We start from the raw sequence: 19,602 nt of genomic DNA on the forward strand, positions 1-19,602 counted from the left end.
CTTCCAATTCATGAACATGGAATATTTTTCCATTTCATTGTGTCTTTTTAAATTTCTTACAATAATGCTTTGTGGTTTTCAGTATATAGGTCCTTCAAATCCTTTGTTTAGTTTATTCCTATTTTTTTTGTTGCAGTTTTAAAGGAATTGTTTTTTTCAGTTCATTTTCTGAAGTTTCAGTGTTGGCATATGGGAAAGTATTGGATTTTTATATATTGATTATGTATCTTACAATTTTACTGTATTTATTGATTGTTTCTAATAGTTCGTTTTTTTGTTTTTGTATTTTTCTGAAGCTGGAAACGGGGAGAGACAGTCAGACAGACTCCCGCATGCGCCCGACCAGCATCCACCTGGCACGCCCACCACGGGCGACGCTCTGCCCACCAGGGGGCGATGCTCTGCCCCTCCGGGGCGTCACTCTGTTGCGACCAGAGCCACTCTAGCGCCTGGGGCAGAGGTCAAGGAGCCATCCCCAGCGCCTGGGCCATCTTTGCTCCAATGGAGCCTCGGCTGTGGGAGGGGAAGAGAGAGACAGAGAGGAAGGAGAGTGGGAGGGGTGAGAAGCAGATGGGCACTTCTCCTGTGTGCCCTGGCTGGGAATCGAACCTGGGACTTCTGCACGCCAGGCCGACGCTCTACCACTGAGCCAACCGGCCAGGGCCTGTTTCTAATAGTTTATTTATTTATTTTATTTATTTATTTTTTTTCCCTTTTTTTTTTTGCATATTTCTGAAGCTGGAAACAGGGAGAGACAGTCAGACAGACTCCCGCATGCGCCCGACCGGGATCCACCCGGCACGCCCACCAGGGGCGACGCTCTGCCCACCAGGGGGCGATGCTCTGCCCATCCTGGGCATCGCCATGTTGCGACCAGAGCCACTCTAGCGCCTGGGGCAGAGGCCACAGGGCCATCCGCAGCACCCGGGCCATCTTTGCTCCAATGGAGCCTTGGCTGCGGGAGGGGAAGAGAGAGACAGAGAGGAAGGCACGGCGGAGGGGTGAAGAAGCAAATGGGCGCTTCTCCTGTGTGCCCTGGCCGGGAATTGAACCCGGGTCCTCCGCACACTAGGCCGACGCTCTACCGCTGAGCCAACCGGCCAGGGCCTCTAATAGTTTTTTGATGGAGCCTACGGGGTGTTCTATATATAGGATCAGGTCAGGGTATAAAAAGTGATACCTTCACTTCTTTCCCGATATGGATGCCTTTTATTTTTTCTCTTGCCTGATTATTGTGGCTAAGATTTCCATTACTACGTTGAATAAGAGTAGAGAGAGTGGGTAGCTTTGTCTTTTTCTTGATTTTAGAGAAAAAGCCTTCAGTTTTTCACCATTTAGGATGATACTACCTGATGGTATGTGATATATGGCCTTTATTATGTTGTGGTACTTTCCTTCTGTACCCATTTTATTGAGTGTTTCAAACATAAATGCATACTGTATTTTATTGAATGCCTTCTCTGCATATTGATAAGATCATATGATTTTTGTCCTTTGTTTTGTTGATATGGTGCATTACACTGATTGATATATGTATTTTGAACCATCCTTGTGCTCCTGGAATGAATTCCATTTGATCATGATGTATTAATTTTTCAATGTATTGTATTTGATTTGCTAGTATTTTAAGATTTTTGTGTCTGTATCCATTAGAGATATTGGTTTGTAGTTTTCTTTCTTTGTGTTGTCCTTGCCAGGTTTTGGTATCAGGATTATGTTGGCCTCATAAAATGTGTTAGGGAGTATTGCTTCTTCTACTTTTTGGAAAACTTTCAGAAGGCTAGGTACCAAATCTTCTTTGAATATTTGGTAGAATTCACTAATGTAGCCATCTGATCCTGGACTTTTATTTTGGGGGAAGGTTTTGTTTTGTTTTTAGAGACACAGAGAGAGTGACAGGGACAAATGGACAAGAAGGGAGAGAAATCGGAAGCATCAAATCATAATTGCGGCACCTTAGCTGTTAATTGATTGCTTTCTCATATGTGCCTTGAGCACGGGCTCCAGCTGAGCTAGTAATCCTTTGCTCAAGCCAGTGACCTTGTGCTTCAAGCCAGTAACCTTAGGCTTCAAGCCAGTGGTCATGGAGTCATGTCTGTGATCCTGTGCTCAAGCTGGTGAGCCTGCGCTCACGCCAAATGAACCTGCGCTCAAGCCAGTGACGTTGGGATTTCGAACTGAGTCCTCAGTATCCCAGGCCATTGCCCTATCCACTGTGCCACCTCCTGGTCAATCTTGGGGAGGTTTTTGATAGTTGTTTCCATTTCCTTCCTGCTATGGGTCTATTTAGGTTTTTTACTTCTTCATGACTCAGTCTAGGATGACTATGTAGTTCTAGGAAGTTATCTATTTCTTTTAGATTATTGAATTTGGTGGCATATAATCTTTCATAGAATTTTATTATGACCCTTTGTGTATCTGTGATGTTTGTAGTAATTTCTTCTCTTTTATTTTGGATTTTTTTTATATGAATCATTTCTCTTTTTTCCTTAGTGAGTCTAGATAGTTTCGTCAGTTTTATTGATCTTTTCAAATAACCAGCTCTTTGTTGTTTTTTTTTTTTTTCTCATAGTTTTTTCCTCTATTTCATTTAGGTCTGGTCTAAATTTTACTATTTTCTTTCTTTTGCTGACTTTGGGTTGCTTTTGTTCTTTTTTTTCTAGTTCTTTCAGATGTTATGTTAGGTTATTTACTTGGGATCTCTTGTTTCTTGATATAAGCATATAATGATATACACGTCCCTCTTATTACTGCTTTTGCTGCATCCTAGAAGTTTTTTTTGTTTTTTTTTTTGTATTTTTCCGAAGTTGGAAACTGGGAGGCAGTCAGACAGACTCCCGCATGCACCCGACCGGGATTCACCCGGCATGCCCACCAGGGGGCGATGCTCTGCCCATCTGGGGCGTCGCTCTGTTGTAACCAGAGCCATTCTAGTGCCTGAGGCAGAGACCATAGAGCCATCCTCAGCGCCCGTGCCAACTTTGCTCCAATGGAGCCTTGGCTGCGGGAGGGGAAGGGAGAGACAGAGAGGAAGGAGAGTGGGAGGGGTAGAGAAGCAGATGGGCGCTTCTCCTGTGTGCCCTGGCTGGGAATCGAACCCGGGACTCCTGCACGCCAGGCTGATGCTCTACCACTGAGCCAACCAGCCAGGGCCTGCATCCTAGAAATTTTGATGTCATGTTGTCATTCTCGTTTGTATATATCTTTGGATCTATGCTTCTATTTCTTATTTGACCCAGTCATTTTTTAGAAATATGTTGTTTAATTTTTACATTTTTGTAGTTTTCTTTATTTCCTTTTTGCAGTTGAACTCTAATTTCAAAGCCTTATGGTCATATAATGTGCTTGGTATAATTTTAATTTTCTTGAATTAGTTGAGGTTAGATTTTGTGGCTCAGCATATTCTTGAGAATGTTCCATGTACACTGGAAAAGAATGTAGAATCTGATGTTCTAGAACAAATTGTTCTGTAAATGTCAATTATGTCCATTTGATTTTCTGTTTGGTTGATCTATCTAAAGCTGTTAGTGACATGTTGAGTCTCCAACTATGATTGTGTTTTTGTCTAATTTTAGATGTGTTAGTAGATGTCTTATGTATTTTGGTGCTCCCTGATTTGGGGCATATAAAGAAGTGTAATGTCTTCTTGATAAAGTGTCTCCTTTATCATTATGAAATGTCTGTCTTTATTTCTTGTTACCTTTGTTGTCTTGTAGTCAGCATTGTCAGGTATTACTATGGCTACACCTGCTTTTCTTTGTGTATTATTTGATTGGATAATCATTTTCCAGCCTTTAACTTTGAGTTTGCTTTTGTCCTTGCTGCTTAGATGTGTCTCCTGAAGACAGCATATAGTTGGGGTTTTTTTTGATCCAGTCTTCTCCTCTGTGCCTCTTTATTGGTGAATTTAGTCCATTTGCATTTAGGGTACTTATTGACACTTGAGAAGTTCCTGTTGCCATTTCATATTTTGTTTTCTGATAGCTCTGTGTCTTCTTTGATCCCTCTCTTTTGTGTCTGTCAGTTGTTTTTGTTTGATGAGATTTCATACCTGTTTCCTCTTTTTTAAAGCTATGTGTTTCAGTTTGGGTCTTTTTTTTTTTTTTTTTTAATTATAATTTTATTTTTTTAATGGGGTGACATCAATGAATCAGGTTACATATATTCAAAGATCAACAAGTCCAGGTTATCTTGTCTTTCAATTATGTTGCATACCCATCACCCAAAGTCAGATTGTCCTCTGTCACCTTCTATCTAGTTTTCTTTGTGCCCCTCTCCCTCCCCCTTTCCCTCTCCCTTTCCCCCCTTCCCCCGTAACCACCAAACTCTTATCAATGTCTCTTAGTTTCACTTTTATGTCCCACCTACGTATGGAATAATGCAGTTCCTGTTTTTTTCTGATTTACTTATTTCACTTCGTATAATGTTATCAAGATCCCACCATTTTGCTGTAAATGATCCGATGTCATCATTTCTTATGGCTGAGTAGTATTCCATAGTGTATATGTGCCACATCTTCTTTATCCAGTCGTCTATAGACGGGCTTTTTGGTTGTTTCCATGTCCTGGCCACTGTGAACAATGCTGCAATGAACATGGGGCTGTATGTGTCTTTACGTATCAATGTTTCTGAGTTTTTGGGGTATATACCCAGTAGAGGGATTGCTGGGTCATAAGGTAGTTCTATTTTCAGTTTTTTGAGGAACCACTATACTTTCTTCCATAATGGTTGTACTACTTTACATTCCCACCAACAGTGTATGAGGGTTCCTTTTTCTCCACAGCCTCTCCAACATTTGCTATTACCTGTCTTGTTAATAATAGCTAATCTAACAGGTGTGAGGTGGTATCTCATTGCAGTTTTGATTTGCATTTCTCTAATAACTACAGAAGATGAGCATCTTTTCATATATCTGTTGGCCATTTGTACTTCCTCCTGGGAGAAGTGTCTGTTCATGTCCTCTTCCCATTTTTTTATTGGATTGTTTGTTTGTTTGTTGTTGAGTTTTATGAGTTCTTTGTATATTTTGGATATTAGGCCCTTATCTGAGCTGTTGTTTGAAAATATCATTTCCCATTTAGTTGGCTTTCTGTTTATTTTGTTACCAGTTTCTCTTGCTGAGCAAAAACTTCTTAGTCTGATGTAGTCCCATTCATTAATTTTTGCCTTCACTTCTCACCATTGGAGTCAAATTCATAAAATGCTCTTTAAAACCCAGGTCCATGAGTTTAGTACCTATGTCTTCTTCTATGTACTTTATTGTTTCAGGTCTTATGTTTAGATCTTTGCTCCATTTTGAGTTAATTTTAGTACAGGGGGACAAACTGTAGTCCAGTTTCATTCTTTTGCATGTGGCTTTCCAGTTTTCCCAGCACCATTTATTGAAGAGGCTTTCTTTTCTCCATTGTATGTTCTTGGCCCCTTTATCAAAAATTATTTGACTATATATATGTGGTTTTATTTCTGGACTTTCTATTCTGTTCCATTGGTCTGAGTGTCTATTTTTCTGCCAATACCATGCTGTTTTGATTGTCGTGGCCCTATAATAGAGTTTGAAGTCAGGTATTGTAATGCCCCCAGCTTCATTCTTTTTCTTTAGGATTGCTTTGGCTATTCGGGGTTTTTTATAGTTCCATATAAATCTGATGATTTTTTGCTCTATTTCTTTAAAAAATGTCATTGGAATTTTGATGGGAATTGCATTAAATTTGTATATTGCTTTGGGTAATATGGCCATCTTGATTATATTTATTCTTCCTAACCAAGAACAAGGAATATTCTTCCATCTCATTATATCTTTTTCGATTTCCCTTAACAATGGTTTATAGTTTTCATTATATAAGTCCTTTACATTCTTTGTTATGTTTATTCCTAAGTATTTTTTTGTTGTTGCAATCATGAAGGAGATTATTCTTCTGAGTTTGTTCTCAAATGTTTCATTGTTGGCATATAGAAAGGCTATTGACTTCTGTATGTTAATTTTGTATCCTGCGACCTTACTGTATTGGCTTATTGTTTCTAGTAGTCTTTTTGTGGATTCTTTGGGCTTTTCGATGTATAGGATCATATCATCTGCAAAAAGTGATACCTTTACTTCTTCTTTTCCGATATGGATGCCTTTTATTTCTTTGTCTTGTCTGATTGCTCTGGCTAGAACCTCTAATACCACATTAAATAAGAGTGGAGAGAGTGGACAACCCTGTCTTGTTCCTGATTTAAGGGGGAAAGCCTTCAGTTTTGTGCCATTTAATATGATGTTAGCTGATGGTTTATCATATATGGCCTTTATCATGTTGAGATATTTTCCTTCTATACCCATTTTGTTGAGAGTCTTAAACATAAAATTGTGTTGTATTTTATCGAAAGCCTTTTCTGCGTCTATTGATAAGATCATGTGGTTTTTGTTCTTTGTTTTGTTGATATGGTGTATTATGTTAACTGTTTTATGTATGTTGAACCATCCTTGAGATTCTGGGATGAATCCCACTTGATCGTGATGTATTATTTTTTTAATATGTTGTTGTATTCGATTTGCTAGTATTTTGTTTAGTATTTTAGCATCTGTATTCATTAGAGATATTGGTCTGTAGTTTTCTTTTTTTGTGCCATCCTTGCCTGGTTTTGGTATGAGGGTTATGTTGGCCTCATAAAATGTGTTTGGAAGTGTTGCTTCTTCTTCAATTTTTTGGAAGACTTTGAGTAGAATAGGAACCAAGTCTTCTTTGAATGTTTGATAAAATTCGATGGTATAGCCGTCAGGTCCTGGACATTTATTTTTGGGGAGGTTTTTAATGGTTTTTTCTATTTCTTCTCTACTAATAGATCTGTTTAGGCTTTCTGCTTCTTCTTGACTCAGTCTAGGAAGGTTGTATTGTTCTAGGAATTTATCCATTTCTTCTAGGTTGTTGAATTTAGTGGCATAAAGTTTTTCATAGTATTCTACAATAATTCTTTGTATATCTACGGTGTCCGTGGTGATTTCTCCTCTTTCATTTTGGATTTTGTTTATATGAATTCTTTCTCTTTTTTCCTTGGTAAGTCTTGCCAAGGGTTTGTCAATTTTATTGATCTTTTCAAAGAACCAGCTCTTTGTTCTATTAATTTTTTCTATAGTTTTACTGTTCTCTATTTCATTTATTTCTGCTCTGATTTTTATTATCTCCTTTCTTCGGCTAGTTTTGGGTTGTTTTTTGTTCTTCTTTTTCTAGTTCCTTAAGGTGTGAAGTTAAGTGGTTCACTTGGGCTGTCTCTTGTTTGTTCATATATGCCTGAAGTGATGTGAACTTCCCTCTTATCACTGCTTTTGCTGCATCCCATAGATTCTGATATGTCGTATTGTCATTTTCATTAGTCTGTATATATCTTTTGATCTCTGCACTTATTTCTTCTTTGACCCATTCATTTTTTAAAAGTATGTTGATTAGTTTCCACATTTTTGTTGGATTTTTTTCCTCCTTTTTGCAGTTGAATTCTAGTTTCAAGGCTTTATGATCAGAAAATATGCTTGGTACAACTTCGATTTTTCTGAATTTGCTGATGTTGTTTTTGTGGCCCAACATATGGTCAATTCTTGAGAATGATCCATGTACACTGGAGAAAAATGTATACTCAGTCACTTTGGGATGAAATGTCCTGTAGATGTCTATCATATCCAGGTGCTCTAGTGTTTTGTTTAAGGCCACTATATCTTTGTTGATTCTCTGTTTGGATGACCGATCTAGAGCCGTCAGCGGTGTATTGAGGTCTCCAAGTATGATTGTGTTTTTGTCAGTTTTTGTTTTAAGATCAATAAGTAGCTGTCTTATATATTTTGGTGCTCCTTGGTTTGGTGCATATATATTAAGAATTGTTATGTCTTCTTGATTCAGTGTCCCCTTAGCCATTATGAAATGGCCATTTTTGTCTCTGAGTACTTTTCCTGTCTTGTCGTCAGCATTATCCGATATGAGTATTGCTACGCCTGCTTTTTTTTGGATGTTATTTGCTTGGAGTATTGTTTTCCATCCTTTCACTTTGAGTTTGTTTTTATCCTTGTTACTTAGATGAGTTTCCTGTAGGCAGCATACAGTTGGATTTTCTTTTTTAATCCATTCTGCTACTCTGTGTCTTTTTATTGGTGAGTTTAATCCGATTACATTTAGTGTAATTATTGACACTTGTGAGTTCCCTATTGCCATTTTATAGATTGCTTTCTGTTAGTTTTGTGTCTTGTTTGATCCTTCTCTTTCGTTTTTTTATCTTTTGTTTTTATTTGGTTGTATTCCATACATCTTTCCACTGTTGCTATCTTTTTTATCTCATGTGCTTCTGTGGTGGTTTTTTCAATGGTGGTTCCCTTAGGTAATGAAAAGGGTTCCTACCCTGTTCATTGTAGCGCACTATTTTGTGAGTACTTTTGCACTCCATCGTCCTTTGCTACTGTTAATCTCCATCCTCTCCCCCCTTTCTTTTTGTTGTTGTCACAGTTTAAATTTGGTTTTATTGTGTCCTTCTTGGAGCTTTTACTTGTGGCTCTGTTTATTTTTTTTCTTTGTATCTGATTGGAGAACCCCCTTTAGTAATTCCTGGAGTGGGGGTTTTCTGATGATAAATTCCCTCATCTTTTCTGTATCTGTGAATGTTTTTATGTCTCCTTCATATTTGAAGGATAGCTTTGATGGGTATAGTATTCGTGGCTGAAAGTTCCTCTCTTTCAGGACTTTAAATATTGGGGTCCACTCTCTTCTAGCTTGTAGAGCTTCTGCTGAGAAATCGGATGATAATCTAATGGGCCTTCCTTTATATGTTGTATTCTTCTTTTCCCTGGCTGCCTTGAGAATTTTTTCTTTGCCATTGGTTTGTGCCAATTTCATTATGATGTGCCTTGGAGTAGGTTTGTTGGGGTTAAGAAAACTCGGAGTTCTGTTTGCTTCATGAATTTGAGGCTTTAGTTCTTTCCACAGGCTTGGGAAGTTCTCATCTATTATTTGTTTGAGTATGTTCTCCATTCCATTTTCTCTCTCTTCTCCCTCTGATATACCTATTATTCTTATGTTATTCTTTCTGATGGAGTCAGATAATTCTTGTAGGGCTATCTCATTTTTTTAAATTTTTGAGTCTCTTTCTTCCTCTCTCTGTTGTGCCTCAAGTTGCTTGTCTTCTATTTCACTAATCCTCTCTTCTATCTGGCCTGTTCTATTAGCCAAGCTTGTTACCTCGTTTTTCAGCTCGTGAATTGAGTTTTTCATCTCTGTTTGATTTGTTTTTATAGTTTCAATTTCCTTGGACATATATTCTTTGTGTTCATTGAGTTGTTTTCTGAGCTCCCTAAATTGCCTTTCTGTGTTTTCTTGTATATCTCTGAGTATTTTTAGGATTTCTATCTTGAATTCTCTGTCATTTAACTCCAAGGTTTCCAATATATTAAATTTTTTCTCCATAGATTTTTCCTCTTCTATCTGTGTTACCTCTCTTTCTTTTGTATCCATGATATTCGATTTTCTCTTCCTTAATGGCATCTGAGGGTGGTTTTGTTGATAGTATTAATGAGATTTAATAAAAAATAAAAAGTTAAAAAAAAAATTGAAAAAAGTTTAAAAAAAAATTAATAATGAAATAAAGAAAAATAAAATAAAATAAAAATTTAAAAAAAGGAAATTATTTCCCCCCTCCTTTTTTTCTCTCCTCTCCTCTCCCCTCTTTCTTGAGAAAATCTTGTGGTGAACTGTGAATTATATTGTATTTAATAGAACAAACAATGCCTGTAATGGAGGGCCTGAATTGGGGAAAAGTAATAAAGGGGCAAGAAAAAAAAATAAATAATAAGGGGGTGGGGGTATGGACCCACAAAAAGCAAATAATGAAAAAATTTGGATCAAGAATAAAATGATTTGCGTTTAGGTGTTGGTTGACTAAGAGTTATGATGAGAGGAGTAAGAGGGAAACAGGAAAATGGGGGGACAAATTAAAAAATTACTATTGTATTTAGTGGAACAAGAGCTTGATAAAATGGAGAGCCAGGGATGGGAGCACTGCTAGTGAGTTAAAAAGGTAAAGTAAAAACCCCCCAAAATGCCACAAACATAAGTTTGAGTCCCAGATAAAATAATTTGTTTGTTATTGAGGTTTGAATGAGAGGAGATGTAAAGGAAAAAGGAAGAAACTAATATAGAGGGAGAAAAGAAGAGAAAGAGAGAGAAAAAAAAGAGGGAACCACTAAAAGAAGAAAAAAGAAGAGGGGAGAGAGAGAGAGAGAGAGAGAGAGAGAGAGTTAAGGGTTTTGGAGTGCAACCCTCATAGAAAGGAAGAGAAAAGAAAAGATAATGGGAGATGTAACAATTATGGGTAGTGTAGTTCAAGGAGAGGAGAGAGTAAGACCAGTAGGGAGTTAAACGACCAAATTGGAGGAGGAAAAAAAAAAGAAAAAAGGTAAAAAAAAATCAAGGATGAAGATAAGAGAAACAAACGAACAAATATAATAAAATGCGATAGGTTATAAAGTCTGCGGATTATTCTGATTTTGAGAGGTTATCTTCTTGCTTTTTCTTTTCTCTCCCTCTTCCTGGTCGGCGACTCTGTACCCCGGGTTCTGCCCCTTTGACACGCTCAGGTAGAGGTTTGCAGTTGATAAGTCTCTATGGCGATGTCATGTATTGTGCTTCAGTCTCGTTGGCAGTCGAGGCTCATTAGCGTTTATAGGCTCCGACAGTGAGAGAGTCTGTGTTCCAGGAGCCTCTCTCCTAGTCTTTCCTTCCTCAACCAGCAGCCTGAGAATCCAGCTATGGGGTTGCTGCTGCCTTTGCCTGGATAGTAAGAGGCTCAAAGAGCGGGCAACTCCCCACTCTTATTTCCATTCAGCACAGGGCTCTGGGTAAGGCTCAGTCAGTCAGAGCTGCTAGCATAATCAGCCGGGGCTTTCGCCTACTCAAAGACCTCTGGCTCTGTCACTCTGTCCGGTAACACGGGCGGGTCTGCGCACGCAGACCAGGATGTTAGACTGGAAGTCTCGCCTTCTGAGTGAAACCCCCCCGCCCTCACTGAAAAGTTCCAATGTTGGAATTGGCTCTCGCTCGTCCCCGTGTGCCGCTCTTTCAAGGCGCTGGGGCAGCCCGTGACTCTGCCCTCGGCCCACACAAAGGCCCCCGACTCTGCCCCTCCGTGGGACAACACGGGCTCCCACTCCGGAGGTGCTGGGAGGAGTCTCCTTCCCACTCTCCGTGCGCGCAGACCAGGATGTGAGGTCGGAGTCTCGCCCTCTGAGTGAAACCTCCCGCCTGCACTGAAAAGTTCCAGTGTTGGAATTAGCTCTCGCTCCCTCCCCGTGTGCGGCTCTCCCCGGGTGCTGGGGCAGCCCGGAGGCTTTTGGCCCACACAAAGGCCTCTGACTCTGCCTCTCTGTGGAGTAACACGGGGTACCCTCCGGGGGCTTTGGAAGGAATCTCTCGCCCACTATGCGCCTACCAGGGGATCAGGTAAAATGGCTCGGCCGCTTGTCTTTCTTTGTCTGGGTTTGGCGCGAGTGTTAGCTGTATTGCCCAGGTTGTCACAGGAACAGTTTTTCCTTGGTTTGGATCTCCGTGCCGCAGCCTGGTTCGGCCGTTTGTGCCGCGGCCTGGATCTATTCACCCCCTTTGCCTACCTTAGTTTCTATATTCTCAGTTTCCAGTGAAAATCGCCCTGTTTAGGTTAGTGAGGAAGGCGGAGCATTTCTTACTCCCTATTTCCTTCGGGGTTTGGTTATATATTTAGCCAATTTTTCGCTCGATCATACCTTTGGGTGTATTGCGAAACATCTGGAGGCTCCAAGGATAGGTTTTTCTGTTTCTGGTTGAAGATCTTGTTGAGGTTTGGGGGAGATTTATCGGTATCGCTTCCTACTCCGCCATTACTCTGACGTCATCTCCCCTTTGGGTCTTTTTGTGGGTGTTTACTGTTAGGTTAGAGAAAACTTTCATATATACAAGAGATTCTTGTCTTACGAGTGCTTCTGCACTCCAGCATCCTTGGCTATTTCTGATCTTTATCCTCTCCCCTTTATGTTATTATTGTCACAAATTATCCTTGTTTATGTTGTAATCTTGTTGGTGCTTTTACTTGTAGTTTTATTTTTTTCTTTGTCTCTGATAGAAAACCCACTTATTTCCTGCAGTGGAATTTTTCTGGTGATAAATTTCTGTAGCTTCTCTATGTCTGAAATTTTTTATTTCTTCTTTATGTTTGAAGAATGACCTTGATGGATATATATAATATTCTTCTCTGGTAGTTCCTCTCTTTTAGTACTTTGAATGTTTGGGTCCACTCTCTTCTGGCTTTTAGAGTTTCTGCTGAGAAGTTGGATAACCTGATGGGCCTTTCTTTATATACGGTCTACTGAAAAGTTCTGTTCGTTTTTGAAATAAAACAAAATACAAATTTTTCTTACCGTCAATAAACTTTATTAAATAATATAATTGCCATTATTATTAATGATTTTTTGCCAGCATGAGGGCAATTTGTATAACCCATTTTTTTTTTAAATGAAGTCCTTTTTTTTTTAAATTTTATTTATTCATTTTAGAGAGGAGAGAGAAAGGGAGAGAGAGACAGAGAGGGAGAGAGAGAGAGAGAAGGTGGGGAGGAGCTGGAAGCATCAACTCCCATATGTGCCTTGACCAGGCAAGCCCAGGGTTTTGAACCAGCGACCTCAGCATTTCCAGGTCGACACTTTATCCACTGCGCCACCACAGGTCAGGCTGTATATCCCATTTTTGAAAAATGTTTTATCTTTTGATGTGAAAAATTGAACCAGTGCTTGTTTGATATCTTCTTCATTTTTGAATTTTTTGCCCTTCAAAAAATTTTGTAAGGACAAAAACAAGTGATAGTCGGAGGGTGCTAAGTCTGGGGAATATGGTGGATGTGACAGAATTTCCCAGCGTAGTTCTGCAATTTTTTGACGAGTCCCCAAAGTAGCATGTGGCCTGGCATTATCCTGATGCAGTATGATGTTCTTTCTATTGAACATCGCCAGCCTCTTGGACTGCTGTCTTTAAATTATCCAGTTGCTGACAATACTTCTCCGAATTGAGCTTTTCGTTCAATTTTAAAAGCTCATAATGTATTGGTCCTCGAATGGCCCACCATATACACAACATTCTCTTATTCAGAGTCAAATTTGGTTTAGAAGTGGAAGGGCTAGGTTTTCTGGGTCACAGTATACCCTTTTCCTTACGATGTTTTTGTAGGTAATCCACTTTTCATCCCCAGTTATCATCCGGTTCAAGAAGGGCTCGATTTTGTTCCAAGCAAGCAGAGATGTGCATATGACAACTGGATCATCCAAATTCTTCTGACTTAATTCATGTGGCACCCATCTTGAATATTTCCACACCAATCCTATCTTCCGAATATAGTCCAAAATGGTTTGCTGAGCTGAATTAAGCCTTTCTGCTATCTCTGATGTTGTCAGAAAAGGATCTTGCTCCAACATGGTCTTAACAACATCGTCATCGATCAAAGATGGCCACCCAGAACGTGGCTTATCAGAAAGGTCGAAATCACCTGTTTTGAATTTTTCGAACCATCTTCTGCATGTCCTATCAGAAACTGTACCTTCACCAAACACTTTCAATAAATTTCTACGTGCTTCTGTAGCATTTCTTCCTTGTTGAAATTTGTAAAATACAGTGGCGTAAATGAGCTTTATCAGTAGCCATGGGTACACTATCGCTTCACACATAAGACTAACGTGAATCAACTTTGTTTTAGTTAATTTGCTACGTCAGTATGTATATATTAAGTGATAAAAATAGAGAGGCACACATGTGCCAAATAAATGTGCTTACGTGTCGAAACTTGTGATAGAAATGGACAGAACTTTCCAGTAGACCTGATATATTATATTCTTCTTTTCCCTGGCTGCCTTGCTTTGTCTTTTATTTTTGACAGTTTTATTACCGTGTGCCCTGGAGAAGGTCTGTTTGATTTGAGGTAACTCAACATTCTGTTTCTACTTGGATTTGAGGATCGAACTCTTTCTATAGGCTTGGGATGTTCTCATCAATTATTTGTTTGAAAAAGCTCTCCATTCTGTTCTCTCTCTCTCTCTTCCTCTGATATATCCATTATTGTTATTTAAAAAAAATTTTTTTTAAGAAGCAGGGAGGCAGAGAGACAGACTCCCACATGTGCCCCAGCCAGGATCTACCTGGCAAGCCCCCCATGTGGTGATGCTCTGTCCATCTGGGGCCATTGCTCCATTGCTTGGCAACCGAGCTATTTTAGTGCCTGAGGCGAGGCCATGGAGCCAACTTCAGTGCCTGGGGCCAACTTGCTCCAACCGAGCCATGGCTGTGGGCAGGTAACAGAAAGAGAGAGAGAGAGGAGGGTGGAGAAGCAGATGGTCTCTTCTCCTGTGTTTCCTGACTGGGAATTGAACCTGGGACATATGCACGCCAGGCTGACACTCTACCACTGAGCCAGTCGGCCAGGGCCCCCATTATTCTTATATTGTTCTTTCTGATGGAGCCAGACAATACTTGTAGAGCTCAGTCATTTTTTTAAATTCGTGATCTCTCTCTTCTCTCTCTAGCATCTCTAGTTGATGTCACTAATTCTCTCCTCTATCTGGCCTGTTCTATTAGGTAATCTTGCTAGCTCATTTTTCAATTCATGTATTGAGTTCTTCATCTCTGTTTTTAAACTTTTAATCTCCTTAGTGAAGTAGTCATTAAGTTGATTTCTGAGCTCATTATGCTGCCTATCAGTGTTTTCTTTTCATCTCATTGAGTATTTTCAGAACTTCAATCTTGAATTCTCTTATTTAACTCCAAGGTTTCCATGTGATTGAGATTGTTTTCTAGAGATTTTTCAGTTTCTTTCTGAACTACATCTGTTTCTTGTGGCCATGGTATTAATTTCTTCTGCCTTAATGGTATTCTTAAGAAATGGTATTTCTTAAGAATTTGAGAGTGGTATTCTTAAGAAATCACACCAAAAAACCTCAAAAAATAATAAAAAGTAAAAGAGAAAAATCACAAAAACCCTAAGAACAGAAACAATGGTACAAAACAAACAAAACACACAAAGAAAAAGAAAAATGAAATTCAAAAGAAATAGAAAGTGTTTCTGTTTCAAGAGGTTTTTATGTATTTTTCCAGTATGTGGTGCTAGATTACAAGTTTTAGGTTTTGAAATTTCTTGGCTTTTACTGAGCTTTGCTCTCATGTTGATGGAGGCTGGATTCCAGTAGCAATGATGGGTGGGGATGTATTGTGAGGGCTTTATGGCTTTAGCAATGGTGATCTCAGGCCTTAGGGCACTCCTCAGCAGACCAGGGGACCAGACACAGATGACCTCTGTTCTTCAGGGGAAAGAGTGTCTCTGTAGAACTTGCTCTGGGGTATGTTTCTGCCATTGTCTTCCCTGTGAGCGGATGGAGGAGGGATCTGGGAGTTCGGGAGGCTGTACTTTGTTTTTCTCTGTCTTAGTGCTGAGTGTGGGCTGCTGGTAGACTTTGGGAATGCTGGTGGTGACCCCTTGTTCTGCCACCACTTTGGCGGCTTATTTCCCCAACTGTCGCCCAATCAGCATTCCTCCCAGCGGAAGACCCAGTCAATCTGGGTTTCTTTTCTCTCTGGAGTCCAGGCAGACAAAAACCAGACAAAGTTTCCCTCCTCTCTGGAGTTATCTGGAGTGTCTTATCTTCCGTACCCCTTCTCAACCATTCCCTCCTTTAGTCAATTCCACATGCAGATCTTTTCAGGCAAGCCTGCTAGCCCAGCTGGGGTTCTTTTGCTGTTATAGCTGTTTAATTTGTTGAACTTTCAAGGGGAGCGATAAAGGGTATCTCTCACATGCCATTACTTTTTCCTACTAATGTTCTTTTTCTGTTCTAGGGTTCAGTCCAGGATATGGCATTGCATTTAGCCTAATGTGTATTTTATTTTTTTTAAATTTTATTTATTGATTTATTTTTAGAGAGAGAGGAAGTGGAGGGTATAGAGAGGGAGAGAGAAATGTCAGTTTGTTGTTCCATTCTTTAATGCATGCATTGGTTAATTCATATGGACTCTGATGACTGGGGATGGTGTATTGGGATGGTGCCCTGCCTGTCTGAGCTACCTGGCATAGCCTAATGTATATTTTATTTACTTATTTTTTATTTTATTTTTATTTTTGTATTTTTCTGAAGCCTAATGTATATTTTAAATATTGTGGTTCAACTTGTATTTTCACTTTTTAGTTCTTGATGAAGCAGATAGAATCTTGGATATGGGCTTTGCTGATACTATGAATGCTATTATTGAAAATCTTCCCAAGAAACGTCAGACTTTACTTTTCTCAGCAACACAAACCAAATCTGTAAAGGACCTTGCACGCTTGAGTTTGAAAAACCCTGAATATGTCTGGGTTCATGAAAAAGCAAAATACAGGTATGTACTATCTGAAACTATATTTGATGCAATCAAAACCAATGTTTTCTCTTTTAAGAATTTGACATTTCAAATTAATATTACTTTAGTAGGAAAGAAAACACCATTTTATGTATTATTAGATATGCAAACCATAGTAAATATATTAGTAAAAATTACTTAACATTCTTGATGCATTTTTATATGTGATAATACTCTTATGCAGATTTTCCAAAGATGGTCTGGAAACAAATATTTTTTTATAAGATGTTAGCAGGTATTTATTCACCAACTATCCCCCATAAAGTGGGTAGAGGGGATGCATTCCTTGATAGGTAAATAGTAAATATTGAGTTAAAGTAAAACAGTATTCTTCAAGACTTCCCAGAACCTTTAATATTTTCATAGACATTATAATTCTCTAAAGCAGTGGGAGATGAATGTAGTTTCTGCATTTAGCAAAATTATTTGGGTACAGAATCATTCTTTATAGGTGCATTATGCAGACTAATGTGCTATGGAACACATTTTATCAAATGCATTGATATTTAGCAAAGTACTTTTCCATTTAAAATGTTCCAGCAACTATTATTTTGTCTTGGTTTCACTGAAAACTGGACAGTAAGGTTTGTGTGTTTATGCGACACTAAAACGTGTAAAAGAGAGTGTGTGTAATATGTGTAAATGGTTCAAGAGAAATATGTTTTAAAGTGAATTTTGATATGATATTTGGAATAATATGTTGATTTGGTTTGAATCATTGTGGGCCGTGGACACATTTGACTTCCAGAAATGCTTTCCAATGAATATAATTTGAGTGTGTTGAAGATCTCACTATGGATTCAACCCTGCCATTATCTCTATCTGACCTCCCATTTATTTTTATGAAATGTTAGTTGAAAAAGAAACAGATTAGGAAAATGAATTGGGTTATCCTCTTGGAAAGTCTTTAAATACAGGGAAAATGGGTATTCAGTCCCACCTTGACGTTGGCCTAGCTAACATCTGTCTAGGATGAGAAAATGCCTAAGAGGCAAGGCTCTACATTTCCAGGTGAGCCTAATGGATAAATTTAGGAGAATCTGAATACTGGAATAGCAAGAGATACTTGAAGTATAGTTTCCTCCTCGGCTTACTATGAGTAGACATTGGTCTTTGTAAAGTTGTGTGTCTCGGTCTTTTGATTTTCTTCATTTTTCTTTTTGCTTTCTGTTTTCAAAACATAGTGTCTTTACCAGATACTAATTTATCAGTCATTTGATGGTCTCTAAAACCTTTTGTAATTTATATTAAGTTAATTGTACATATTATTCCTGTTCCCAATTTCTGTAGATAATAGTTGGTTATTATATGTAGTTTATAGAGTTTGTTAGAAAAACCTGAATCCAAAGACTGTTTATTTCATAAATGATTCTTGAAATGTTCCATTATTTGTAAAAAAGTATGGCTTTCAGAAGGCATTTTAGAGGGCAGGTCTTTGGTAACAATTTATAAAACTGCATAATGATAGTGACTACAGTACTTTGTAATCTCAATTTCTCCAGAAGCTCTATAAGAAGCAGATGCTGTTGTGAATTTTGTCTGTCATTATTGAATTTTCCCCTTTAGCAACTTAGCAATTTATTATACCATGAGAAACTATAGTCAGGAATATTTTAAGGCATTATATAGTATCTACTCTTAAATTGTGAAAGATCAGGAAAATAAGTTAAAAGTTTAGTTCTTTCTGAAGTTGCATGTCAGAATATACTGAGAAAATATACCAATGTGTTTTCTTTATACATTTATTCTGTAATGTGACAAAATACACTTCTACATCTTTCTAAAGAGAAAATAGTTGTCTTTGGGCCCTAGTGATTTGCTGTTTTACAGTAAATATAGGTTGGATTGTGTGGTAAGTTATAAAACATTTCAAATTTGAGATAGATATTCTGAGTTTCTGTTATTTAGTGCATACAAATTTATTATTTCATTTCCTGTTAATTTGAATCACTGATCATTATGAAATATTCCTCTTTATCTTTACTAATACTTTTTGCCTTAAACTGTAGTTTGATATTAGTCTGTCTCTAGCAACCCTCTTTTGGTTAGAATTTGCTTGATAAATTTTTTTTCTTCTTTTCCAAGTCAGAAGAGGGGAGATAGAGAGACAGACTTTTGCATGCTCCCTGACCGGGATCCACCTGGCAACCCCTATCTGGGGCCGATGCTCTGCCCATCTGGGGTAATGCTTGCAACCAAGCTATTTTTAGTGCCTGAGGTGGAGGCTCCATGGCGCCATCCTCAGTGCCCTGGGCCAATGTGCTCAAACCAGTAGAGCCATGGCTGCAGAAGAGAAAGAGGGGAGGGGGAGGGATGGAGAAGCTGATGATCGCTTCTCCTATGTGCCCTGACCAAGAGTGGAACCTGGGACATCCATACACCAGGCCAACACTCTACCATTGAGCCAACTGTCCAGGGTGCTTGGTGAATCTTTAACTTTCTACAGTGTATATGCACTTACTTTAGATTTGTCTTTGTAACAGCGTATGGTTCTAATTTAATCTGGTATGATACTTGCCTTTAAATGGAGGATTGAATTTAATTTGGATTTAATTTAGCCTATTATTTAAGTCTGTTTACCCTTTCTCCTCTGTCCTCATTGTGAAATATTTTAATTTCATTTATTTTAAGCCTCATGAGCCATTATTATTACTGTTTGAAAATTAGTATTTATTTAGACTTATCCAAGTACTTATTCTTTTCTGATGTTTTTGTTTTTTTATTTCTTGTATTGTGCCCAAAGAGTTTTGTTATGGTTCAGGTTTATAGTGAAAAAATTTGTTTTGGCTTTTCTGAAAATCTGTTTTATTTTCATTTTTGAAATGTGATGTCTGGTGCACAGGGTTGACACTTTATCCACTGAGCCACCTGGCCAGGGTCAAGTATCTTATTTTTGATGAATTTCAAAGTAAATTGAAGCCATCTGTACACTTCCCATAGGTATTTCAGTGCCCATGTCACTAACTAGAATTCAGTTATGTATAGAGATTTTCTATCTTGAGGTAATTTTTCCATACAATGAAATGCATAAATTAAGAGCACATTTGCTAAGTTTTGATAAATATGTATATCTGCATAACCCAAGCCCCTTTGTAAGATGTGGCAGATTACTATCAGCTCAGCAAGTTTCCTCATGCACCCTCAGTTGTTCCTTGACCCTGCTTTTCAGAAGTAACCACTGTGTGTGTAT

The 19,602-nt window shown here is 38.5% G+C and overlaps 1 protein-coding gene across 1 annotated transcript in view; it reads left to right on the forward strand.

Moving 5' to 3' along the window:
• Positions 1-19,602, forward strand: part of DDX10 (DEAD-box helicase 10) — a 330,735-nt gene that overhangs the window by 29,885 nt on the left and 281,248 nt on the right. Inside the window, exon 6 of the mRNA XM_066371626.1 lies at positions 16,202-16,391. Coding sequence (XP_066227723.1) covers positions 16,202-16,391 — 190 coding nt within the window. The remainder of the gene's footprint in view (positions 1-16,201; positions 16,392-19,602) is intronic.

This window comes from Saccopteryx leptura, chromosome 1 (genome assembly GCF_036850995.1).
Source record: "Saccopteryx leptura isolate mSacLep1 chromosome 1, mSacLep1_pri_phased_curated, whole genome shotgun sequence".
Lineage (NCBI taxonomy): Eukaryota > Metazoa > Chordata > Mammalia > Chiroptera > Emballonuridae > Saccopteryx > Saccopteryx leptura.